The 12728-nt window shown below is 36.1% G+C and overlaps 1 protein-coding gene across 1 annotated transcript; it reads left to right on the forward strand.

Moving 5' to 3' along the window:
• The first annotated feature begins 2371 nt into the window (after positions 1-2371).
• LOC135773682 (uncharacterized) lies at positions 2372-11153 on the forward strand. Its single transcript, XM_065283399.1, has 6 exons — positions 2372-2455; positions 7461-7520; positions 7610-7669; positions 7876-7932; positions 8667-8729; positions 8896-11153. Exons 1-6 carry the CDS (start codon positions 2372-2374, stop codon positions 11137-11139), a joined length of 2568 nt encoding a protein of 855 aa, XP_065139471.1. The 3' UTR covers positions 11140-11153.
• The last annotated feature ends 1575 nt before the right edge of the window (positions 11154-12728 follow it).

Consider the following 12728-nt stretch of genomic DNA (forward strand, 5'->3'; position numbering starts at 1 on the left):
AATTGAGAAAAATGCCCTTAAAGTTTTTTACACCAGCCAGCCAAACATGTTACAGCAATTTTGGCACACACGTTTCTCTGAAATGGGACAAAATTGAACCAGGAGACTTTGTCACAAGACACAACAGAAAACAAAAAAGCCAATTTTAACCATAACTTAATTTTGACCAAATGCATAGTTACTGCGCATTGGCTTTGTAGGGCAGTATACATGGCATTGTTTGTTTGCATAAAACACGGTGAATAAAACAATGCATGGTGCTTATATTCAGGAAATTACTATATATTGGGCCCTTAGAATGGTCCATCAGCCTCCTGTCTGTCATAAGAATTTTGCTTTGGCTAATATTCACATGTTTATAATCTAGGTCAGGTGTAACAAATAATCATCTTTGAGCTTAACTGCTTTAAGATATAATGCAAGGCGGCATTTTAAACTTCTCACATTTGATTTACTGTCTGTTAATGAAGAAGTAATTTTAGTAAAAGTTGTTCAGGAAATCTAAAAACCTTAAACTTACTTCAATAGAAGAGCTTAACACTAAGATTTTTTTGCAAAAAAAGTAATTTATTAAAATTAAATATGGATTAATCCTTTTTTTTTTTTTTACAAAATTACAGAAGTTACAGACAAGTGGGTGATTTTCTCTTCTTTTGTTTATAACTTCAAAATGGATAGTGTTTATTAGGCAGGCTTTAGACAGAATGCAATAAAATGTTTACATTCGGTTAAGACATTTTAATCAGTTGTTTACCATGATACTAATTAAGACAGCTACATTCACAAATGTTATATGAATTTGTCCGTTTAAGCAAAAAGACGAACATAGGCTTATTTAAGCGTTGTGCCGCGCACGATGCATCGGATTTACAAGTTCAAGGCTGTGAATCTAATCATTAAACATCTGTATAATAGTCAGTGTTTAATTACTTACATCTTTCTTGCACTTTCACTCTGAGGAATCGCCCAGCTGTCATCCTTTGAGTTGCACCTCTGTCTGTGATTTGATTCGTCATTTGGGGGTCAATATGACTGTTTCTTACTTTATGGGGCGCAGACCTGTTGGCTTGTGACATCATACGAACGCGAGATCGATTTAAATGGATACTGAGTCATTTACTGTTGAATCGGTCTCGCGGTGCTGAGACGTCACATGCAGATCGGTCTGCGTGGCGGCGCAAGAAGCTAAACGAGTGAAAAAAAATACAGTCTATTTAGCGTGAGATTTCTTTTTTGAGCGTGAGATTGAGGCTGAATGCGTGAGTCTCACGCCAGATGCGTGAGAGTTGGCAACCCTGAAACTTTTACAGTCTATGGTCACGACTAAGCAAGCTGTTTTTAACCAGTAAACAATCTGCACTCCTCACCAAAGTTAAATAAATAACATACCAGCAAGGCATTTGAAAACAACTGTGTGTGTGTGTGTGTGTGTAATGATTTTCGTTAATAGAATGAAATAATTTTCGTTAATAGAATGAAATATCATAAAAAACTTACCTGACATTTTAAGAATTTTTGCAGGATACAGCTGAGACTGGCCCTTTTTGGTCGGCCATCTTACCATTATAACGGTTTCTGTGTTCCAGTCTCGCGGGTTTAATTTGTCCACAGCCACCCCACAACCGCTCAAATTTACACACGAGAGCTCCCCGACTGCAAACGACCCCTCCTCAAAAAAGTTAAAAAGGCAGTGGAGATTTGGAACATCCATTTTCTTGCCGGTTAAACACCTTGCTGCTGTCAGTCCCTCCGGTTCCTGGTTTACAAGCGTGAGTATTTAAAATATATTTCGCGGTCTTTTCACGAAGTGTTGCCAGACCCACGTTTTTTTGCTAGTTTGAAATTATTTAAAACTATTATTGTTTTTACTTAATGTATTTAGGATATTTTTCTTAAATGTATATTGCTTGTTGGTTGCCTTATATGTATATTGCATTGATCGAGTTGCTGTTTTTTTTATTTTATTTTATTACTTTTTGTTGCACATGGTGACATGGTCGGAGCTGGTTTTGTCCTGGCGCATATCTGGCAACCCTACCGTGCATGATAGTTTCCCAGCGTTGCTGGTGGACTGTTTCGAACAAGCGGAATTTCATAAATTCATGAACATTTTATTTTGTGTTACTCGTATATAATGTACAGGATAACACAAGGAATTTTTACAACTCCTCATTTACCAAAAAGCTGACGTTAACCGTGTTCAACTAATATGGGCTTAACGCTGGAGTCTTTCACGGAATTCACATCGACTTCAGGGTATGTAAATGATGACATTTTAGGTTAACTGTTGTTTACTGACGAAAGCCTTTGCTTAAAACATTTGTTTTATTTATTTTCACTGTAAGGAGATGCTATATCAAATTGGCCTGAAATGGCGCAGCGAGGTCCTTACAAGAAGTTTCTGGTGGACGTGGAGACAGAAATACCACAAAGTACAAAAAGACGTAGGTTGCAGGTAAATGATAAATGTGTTCTTTGGGTCAGTTATAATTATCTTCAGTGTTTGTATAGTTCTTTGTTAAAAGTCAGTATTAAAGGTGGTTTCCCAAATTCAAAAAAATCATAATTACTCGCCGTCATCCAGTTATGCTGTTGGTGTAACGTTTAAGCAAAACAGCGCATACGTCCACCATACAAAAGTAATCCATTCCACTGCAGGTGGCATAATATTTAAGGTTGATAGCGATTGTTTAATTCAATGGCCGATTAGGGGTCCCAGACGAAAAGTCGTTACAGCTAAGTTAAAGGAAAAATAAGGAGGTCGCATATGCAGGCTCTGCATGCGTCATCATCAAGCCTGATTTAAGTTAAGCATTACATTCTCAAGTAATAATAATAATTTATTTATTTGATTGGGACAGTGCATGTTAATGAACAAGCATGACAATCATACATGTAAACATGCCGGATTGTAGCGAAACGCTAATTTCCATCCGTAGTCCCAAGAACTAAGATCACACTAGTTTCAAAACGTTACATGATATAATTTACATCTACAATTATACATCATTTAATAATATTAGCTAAAACCTATACAATATAAACATATTACTTAAAAACTCATACAACTTCAGAGGTCCATATACACATATACAGGAAAAGAAAGACATTAGAGAAAGAAAGAAAAAAAAGAAAAAAGATAGAGACTGCAATAAAGATACATCATAACCACTAATGTGTACAACTTTGGTTTTCCCACAACCATTTTTTCAACTGGACCTTACAAGAACTATAGATGGGGCATTCTCTCAGTGTTAATGGCAGACTATTCCATAGCTTCCCACCACGGACAGACGGAACCGTCTGACCAAAAGTGGTGCACCTGTGGGGTATTATCAAATCTCCTCTAGTGGAGGCACGAGTGGTTCTCTGCATATTGTCTTTAGACTTAATAAAGTCTTTCAAAGGTGGTGGGGCTAAAGAGTTTAAAACCTTATATATCAAGCAGGCCATTTTCAATTTAATCATATTATCAAAATCCAATAGTCTGTGTTTTTTATTACATGACAATAGTGATGTGATGGGATAGCGTTTTTTTTATCTAAAATTTTTTATAAAGACTTTTCATTTTTGCAAGAGTTGTGGGGCAAGCAAGAGACCAGGTGGTCAAGCAATAGTCAAAATGAGAAGTAATCGTAGAATAAAAATAAGTTTTTGCAGCATCAATGTTTAAATTATTTCGAATATGTTGAAAATTTCTAATATTGAATTTAACTATCTGTGCTATTTTTTTAACATGACTTTTGAAACTAAATGTCGAATCACGAACTACCCCGAGATATTTAAATTCTGAGACCACATCAAGTTCCACTCCATATGCATAGTCATATGCATATCACAACAATGTACGATTAACTAAGAATAAAAGTCAAATTTAATTGTTCTGAAATATCTTGATGACGTATGCAGCCTAGAAATCTGAAAATGCGAAATGGCCACCTACTCTCAAAAGCCGATGAGATTAATATTTGTCTTAACGCTTGAGGTTATATGTCGTCTAGGCATTAATTTTACATAAATTTTTGGGCTTTTATATTATAATCTTTAATATGGTCATAACCTTGCATTGTCTTAATTTACGGTGGACAAATACGTGTCACTCTCTTACTTTATAGGAACAGGCAACAGATGCAGAAGCACTACATGACAGTACATGTTGTGAATTGGAATCTCAGGTTTGTTGCACTTTTTTTTACCTTTATTGTGCTAAGAATTAATTCAGAGAAGCTAATTCATAGGGATGTGATGAGATCTCGCGAAATTAATTATGTCACAAGCTTTCTCGTGGAGGTGAAATGCTGGCCGTTTATCAAACAAAAGGCTGCATCCTTTGGAGGTCGCATTTGTAGACTGCACACATAAAGACGATCTTATTACAGAATATTAACAATTTACTATAATATGTAGTTATTCATAAATTGTTGCAATAAATTGTTATGACTTGCGAAAAAGTAATGTTTTTAGTAAGGCATGTTTGTTAAAATCAGTTATATCTCTTACTTAAAGATATAGCGGAGGATTTTCTCGAATTTTAGAAAAGAACCGCCTTCTTCACTTTTTTAAAAAATGCAATTGCGCAACACTCCTGATTGACAACTAGGAGGACCAATAGGCTTGATGATCCACCCGGAAAATGAAAATCCTCCGCAAAACCTTTAAACTAAAACCTAGTCTTGGTTTAAAATAATCCCTTACCAGGAAACCATCCCTTAATTTCTTCATGTTTTATCTCAAGAATAACAGTGGCTGTATCATTTTTATCGTAAAGAATTTGACAAATATTAAAGATTTAAACGTTGTTTGTTTGGAAAGTAACAGAAGCGGGTCCGTTGGCACCATAGACATTATATACGTAGACACCTCGTAGACTGAGCTGCCTATTGGAGCTGACGTATCGCGCGGCCGCCATCTTTGATGGGTCTCCAGTGCGCTCCCTTGCATTCATTTCTAATGAGGAATAATCATAACTCCCCTAATTTTTACCCGATTTTCACACGGTTTGAGTTTTTATAAGCGGCAGAGATTTAGTTATGATACAGGACGCTGTCACACATTGAAAAATACTGCTTTCATGCTAAAATACTTTGTATTATGCTCTTTAAGTATGGCATATTGACAGAGGCAGACACTACTTAAGTATTTTAGTTTCTACATAAAAGTAAATTTTCAAATATCTGTATTTTATCAGTGTTTGTCTTTGGAAAACTTATATTCCAAAGCATATTATCATAATTTTGCTCTACTACATTTCATAATATAAAGTTTTTGGTTTATATTTAAGGTCATTAAACATCTACTTTTTTTTACTTTTACTTAGAAGTACTTTAGTACACAATTTTTATGTAATTTTTAGGTAATTAGGTATTTTATGTAATTAGGTATTAAATAAATTTTAATATGAATGAATTGACAATGAATTGGCTGTAAGAATTTTCATTCCAAATAGCGGCCGCGCTACTGAAGCGCCATCTAGTGGCTATTGCTAAAAACGAATCAGAGTTTCCCCTCTTGTTCATCTATACCAGGGGTAGGCAAGTTAGGTTCTAGAGAGCCGCAGTCCTGCATATTTTAGCCTAAACACTAATAATCTAACCCGATGTCTAAATCCTAAAGACATTGATTAGCTTGTTCAGGTGTGTTTGATTAGGGTTGGAATAGTGATGCACCAATGTGAAAATTTTGGCCGATACCGATAACCGATATGACTCTTGTCTGTTATGGCCGATGCCGATATTTGCCGATGCCGATATAAAAAACAAATTTTTTATGATAATCAAATAAAGAGCTATTTTCCAAAACGCTTTTTTAAAACTTTTGTAATTTATTTCCAGAAATGACTGATTGGGCACCTTTACCCATGTGCAAAATGTCATCAATTAGCTGATTTCCCATATTCTTTGTAAGCTTCGGGATGCTTATTTTTTAAGTGGGTGATTAAATTGGTTGTATTAAACAATTTTGCCCGAACTCGCCCTCGCATCACCCGGCCCTCACTCTCATTGCATACAGCAGCAGGGGTGTCCAGACTTTTTTGTGTGGTGATCTGCTTTTAAAATGATAAAGCCGACAGGATCTACATGCTAAAAAACACTTTAAATGCGTGGACTATACTGCATATATCTCTACATTGGATTTAGGGCTGTCACCATTACTCTATTTTTTGAGGAGTTTCCTGGAGTACATGTCGAGTACTGTTTAAAATAGCGGAGATACGGTTTAGTGAAACAAACTAGAAGTAAAATGACAATAGTATTAGAAGCATATAAATCAGCACACCTCTGCCGCTCTCTCTCCCTCGATCGCGCGCGCGCACACACAAACACAAAGACACAAACACACACTGGGTACGTGCATCAGTGCCTGCGCGAATGCGATGCGATTGCATCCTGGTAAATTTCGGAAGTTTACACGACTGAGCTGCAGCGGGCAGGCATAAGATTTATAAAAACACATTTGAGAAGAAAGGCACAGCAATGCAAAAAAGACTTACGTGTTTCACAATTACTCTTGGAGGCATGGAGCACCATGAGGATACACAGTTAACTTATGTGCGATCTACCGGCATTGCCTTTGCGATCGTGATCGACATATTGGAATAGCAACTTCCCATTGCCTCCTCATGCCTGTATCACTGGGAAACCTTCAAATGTGAAGAAAAAACAGCGATAGATCATGAGAGAGAGTACCAGTTCCTGCTGAACATTGACATAATATTATAAATAATAACGTTAAATAACCAAAATGATTGTTCAATCTTACTTGTGAAATGTAATCCCATGTGATCTGGAATCAATACTGCGCCGGTTATTGCAACCGTAAGCTGCACAAAATACAGCCATAGTATGGCTTTCTTTCCATTAACTCACATTGACTCTGGTGCTAGCGTACAGGGAGGAGACCCATCCAATATGGCGCCGACACTTGATGCGCTCCAGCACGTCATGAGGTGTCTACGTATATAATGTCTATGGTTGGCACACCCTGCCGGCATTTGTTATAATACATAATGCTGGTTTTTATACAAGGCTATATAACTGTAATGTGTTTACTTGTTTTAATGCTTTGTTTTGAACCAATTATTATTGCATCGTCATTATTATGCATTCTTTAATTTTAAAGGTTATTGCCAAAAAATATCAAATTACTTCATTATCAATTAGGAAAATAATTTTTAGGGACAGTCGTAGATTAGTTAAAACATTTCAAAATAATGTGATTTCAGTTTCCCATTCATTTATTTTATCATTGAGGATTTCTTAAAAACATGTAAAAATCTCGTCTTGTATCGTTCTCGTGAACCCAATCTTGTGTCTCGTCTCATGTATTAAGTGTGTCGTCACACCCCTACTAATTCGCCATACTTTAATGTGTTCATCTATTTAAACATTTTTGTAAATGTTTGATCTGACATAAATGATTAAGGTTACAGAACGATACCTTTCTCTTACAATATTTCTTAGGAACCAGCAAATGAGTCAGATGTAGAAGATATTCTGGAATGTACAGAAACACTATGTGAGGTCAGTATTAAATGTTTGATTTAGTTTCACAGTATTGTTTTGTTAAATAAAAAGTCTTAGCCATGCAATAACATTAATGTGGTCTATAGCAATACTCAGACACAGAGGTGATTGATGATGTGGATGACTATCCGGAAGCTGAACCAGAGGTATGCAAAAATATGATGTGTATTACACTGGCTAGGGCCAGCCACACAACAACGTTTGCATTAGTGTTCTTGTTTGAACAAAGGCATACAATCTGTCTTACAAATTTTTGTTTTGTTTTGTCTAATGACATAGCCATGGCACACTTCACCTTTCTGCTGTGTCTTACTTTACCTTTTGTGTTTGTTTTGCATGTGTAATATTACAGGAAAGCAACATTTTATTGGACCCTGAGCAAAGTAACAGTTCAGATGAGGAATCTGAGGTGTGTAGAATGAATTGTTCACACTAACGTAATCTTTTATTTACTCTCATATTGTTCCGTACGTGCATTATTTTTTGATGCAAAAAGATTACACACTGGTTTACAAGAAATCTTAAATTTTCTTAAATTTTAAGAATACTGATGCTTTCTTTTGCATTATTATTATTATTATTTGTTTTAAGTTATTAGCCTATCAAGTTGCAAATATTTAATATTTATTATGGTCCAATATCACTTACAGTACAGCTAAGTTAAAAGCATTCATCTCAACATTTTCTCTCTTGCATCATGTGTGGCATGACATCAACCAACATTGCTATATGACAGAATAATGAACATGTCATATTTACCAATGTGAATTGAAACTACTTGCTTGGAAACTCTTTAAAATTGGTTATTTTGTGGTCTCTGGGAGTACAAGTCATAAAGGTTTGGAATAAAATGGGAGTGGGTAGGTGGTGATCTAATTTGTGCACTTGGCACAGCATAATATTAAGTAAGAAAAATTTATTGTTTAAAGTTTGTTATAGCAATTTGTAAAATCATAATGTTTTTGTCATTAACTGTTTTTACATAAATTGCCTGTTGTGACGCAAAATGATTGTTATGTTGACTTAAGCCATGAATTTGATGCACACCTCAAATTTGCATTACACATGGGCACAGCACATAAATGAAACTCTATAGCAACTAAAGATGCTAACAAGAAAAATGCAATGTTTATGTTGTTGTAGGACCTCATTAACCTCGAGAATGCTGAGTGGAACAAAGATGTACATCCTGAGACTGCCCCTATGGTGTGTTTCTGTTTGAACATAATATATTGTATCCGTGGGACAAGGTGTTAACTATTAGTCATTATTAAGTAGTGAAAGGAAAAGTCTTAAAGAGGGTCACACAATATAAAAAATTTGCACATACACATTTAAACTTTTTAATTGTTTGTTACTGTCTTTTTTCAAGGATCCGTTAAACTTGGACGATGGAGATGAGCCTATATATCCAGGAAGTGATGTCACCAAGGCTGAGACTATTTTGATGATTCTTACATTTGTCCTGCGTCACAAAATAAGCGGAGAGGGTTTGAAAGACTTCCTGTCACTACTACACATCTTATTTCCAAGCATCCTGCCAGCAACAAAATACTTATTTGATAAGTACTTTATATCCATTACAAACCAATTTGAAATTCACTTTTACTGTGAGTCCTGCAAAGGATACATTTGTAAGGAAGAGACAAATCTCACCAAATGTCCTCACTGTGATCTGGCATTCAGCATTGCATCTAACCTTAAAAATGGGTCCTTCATGATCTATTTGCCTTTGTCTTCCTCACTTAAAGATGTCCTGGAAAGTCTAAAAAACAACTCGCAACATCTCATTAACAAAGCTGAATGGGTATGGGACGACACAATTCGTGATATTTTTGATGGTGACATCATGAGAGATCATATTCAGAACAACACAATTGGCCAGTGGGATTTGACATTACTATGGAATTGTGACGGAATTCCGGTTTTTGAATCATCTCAATGTTCTCTCTGGCCAATACAAGTAACTATTAATGAGCTGCCACCAGCTGTGAGAAAAGAACATGTCCTATTGTCCTCACTTTGGTTCGGCAAGTCCAAGCCAGTCATTCAGACCTTTTTAAAACCATTTGTTGAAGAGATGGGAGCTTTAAAAGACATCGGACTACAATGGACTGATGGTGATGACATTCGCACTAGCAGAGTTTTTGCAGTTGTAAGTGCTTGTGATGCTATTGCCAGACCAATACTAAAAGACAGCATACAGTTTAATGGCAAGTATGGATGTGACTGGTGCCTTCACCCTGGTGAGCGTACAGCAAAAGGAAATGGCTTTGTGAACATTTACCCTTGTAAAGAAGATTCCCCTGCAACAAGGCAGCAACAACAATGGGAGGATGATGCAATAAAGGCCTCACATGAGGGCTGTCCTGTGAGGGGAGTAAAAGGAATCTCACCACTTCTGTTTTTGCCATGTTTTAATATTATAACTGGTTTCGTGCCGGAGTACATGCATGCTGTCCTATTAGGTGTTGTTCGTCAGTTCATGACCCTGTGGTTAGACAGCTCATATCATTGCAAGCCTTGGTATATTGGAACAAGAAAACAAGTCCTTAATAGTCGGTTGCTGTCACTTAAGCCACCCAAGGAGGTCACACGCACTCCTTCATCATTGGACAAGTTAAAATTTTGGAAAGCTTCAGAATTTAAAAACTGGCTTTTGTACTACTCATTTGCTGTTCTTCAAGGTGTCTTACCCACACAATACCTAAACCACTGGTTGCTTTTGGTTTTTTCCATGTATGTGCTCCTTATGGATAACATCTCACGGCAGGCTATACAGAAGGCTGATCTTGCTTTACATAAATTTGTGATACAGGCTGCAGCATTATATGGTAGAGAACACATCAGCTTTAATGTTCATCAGCTAACACATTTAGCAGATTCTGTGAAGTTATGGGGTCCATTGTGGTGTATATCTGCATTTACATTTGAAAGTAACAATCACAATCTCATGCTGTATTTTCATGGCACCCAGTGTGTTCCTGAACAGGTATGCCGCACATTTCTGCTTTGGCGTTATATCTTTAAACAGACAATTACAGAGCGGTGCAGTCTGGCATTCGATTACTGCATGAGGATTACAAGGATGAGACGGGTGAAAAAAATGATAATTTTAAATGATGTACATATATTTGGTGCACCTACATTTCAAGCACTGACACCAAGGCAACTTGCAGCTATTAACCAAACTTTTAATATCATGGTATTAGGCCCTGTGCATTTTTACAAAAGATTTTTACATGCAGGCACTTTATACACTTCTGCAGCACACACACAGACACAAAAACGTATTAATTCAGTTGCAATGCTTCAAGATGGAAATTTTTTGCAAATTCACCATTTAGTCCTGCTTAGGAGTCAGTGTCACTGTGCATCTAGTAATTGTTCTTGTACAGAAGTGCCTGTAATTCTTGGACATCCCCTACACAAGAAAGCCCAAGAACCTTTTAGAGACAGACAGCTAAACCTGTGTATGGATTTTGTGACAGAAGTAACAGAAAGCTTTGAAACAATTGCTGTTCCTGTTTCATTTCTTCGAAAAAAATGTGTCTTCATTAAGGTCAGAGAAAAGAGATATGTGATCCCCATTGTAAACACAACTGAAACAGATTGAGTTGTAATAAATATGTTTATTACAGCTTGTTCATGTGTACCCTAATGCATATGATATTATCACATGTGTACTTTAATTGAAAATGTGATGTAATGTTTCTTGATTTACTATATTGAATATAGACCTTGTAGTTTACATATGTATTATGAGAATGTATAGGACTATTTTTATGTATTTTCAGTAATGTATTGTTGACATGGAATTAAAAAATTTCATTTGTACAGATTAAATAGGTGTCCTTACCTATGATTCTGTTTGATACATAAAGTTGTACTACATTCCTGTATTAATACAACATAAACTACTACAAAAACCACAGTGAAAACCATGGTTTTACTACAGAAGCCATAGTTAAACCATGCTCAATTTGTGAAAACCATGGTTTTACTACAAAAGACGTATATGGTATCTATATAAAAACCATGGTTCCCAAATTAAAACTATGGTTTAATACAAAAACCATAGTTAAAGCATGGTTTATGTATAAAAAATCATGGTTTTACTACAAAAGCCACAGTTAAACCATGGTTCCCAAATGAAAACCATGGTTTAACACAAAAACCATAGTTGAAGCATGGTTTCTGTCTAAAAAAACATGGTTTTACTACAACAACCATAGTTAAACCATGGTTCCCAAATGAAAACCATGGTTTAACACAAAAACCATAGTTGAAGCATGGTTTCTGTATAAAAAAACATGGTTTTACTACAACAACCATAGTTAAACCATGGTTCCCAAATGAAAACCATGGTTTTACTACAAAAACCATAGTAAAACTATGGTTACTGTAGTAAAACCATGGTTAATTTTCGTAAGGGTCTTTACGCCACTGTTATCTACTCTTGCTCTGAAAGGCAAATTTATTTTAAAAAAATATATATATGCTACTGCCTGCGGTGTCTCCTTTGTATCTGTCGTGGAAAGACAAAGCGCATCTCTGTTTGATGTATGAGGCCCTGAACGATGAAACTTTCATACTGTGAGCGATTGCCCAGAGATTCCTGTCAACCTAACAAATCTTATATAAACATTGTAGAGATGAAGGTAGGGAGGTAGCAGTGGATAGAGAGGAAGAGAGAAGGGATACAAGGCTTTAAAATGTACCAAGCAAAGGAGAATCCCGCATGCTTTCATCTCACCAGAGAGATCCATTAGACTTTCCTGCAGTTCCACATGTGAGAGCTTGGGGGACAAAAACTAGAAGGAATAAGAAGACGATGATGAAAACGCTGACTTTGATTTCTACCAGATTTTACTTGTTAAACATGTGTCGTAGAGTCTTTATCCATAGACACCCTGCAGCCCGTTAGCCCTACAGTAAGAGAGTATGACAGTCGACTGGAAGAAGTTGTGTTTGTCACTTCAGTGTCTATGTTTTAAATTTGTACCATTTTTGCTGTGCCAAATGCATATTGAAATTTTGAAAAGGTTGTTGGGCAGAATTGACAGTTAGCATGACATGCTTACATTCACTAAATTATATGTATGTACAGTAACATCATATGATTATATCATACAAGCATACATCGTGAAGGACAAAAAACAATAGCTTTGCCTGCAAGTGATATTTTGCGCTTATTTAGCAATC

The sequence above is a fragment of the Paramisgurnus dabryanus genome, chromosome 19 (genome assembly GCF_030506205.2).
Source record: "Paramisgurnus dabryanus chromosome 19, PD_genome_1.1, whole genome shotgun sequence".
NCBI lineage: Eukaryota > Metazoa > Chordata > Actinopteri > Cypriniformes > Cobitidae > Paramisgurnus > Paramisgurnus dabryanus.

Coding starts and splice junctions, on each gene's coding strand:
- LOC135773682 (XM_065283399.1), top strand. CDS start 2,372: ATGGCGCAGCGAGGTCCTTACAAGAAGTTTCTGGTGGACGTGGAGACA. Junction 7,670..7,875: donor ATCCGGAAGCTGAACCAGAG/GTATGCAAAAAT, acceptor GTAATATTACAG/GAAAGCAACATTTTATTGGA. Junction 8,730..8,895: donor ATCCTGAGACTGCCCCTATG/GTGTGTTTCTGT, acceptor TCTTTTTTCAAG/GATCCGTTAAACTTGGACGA.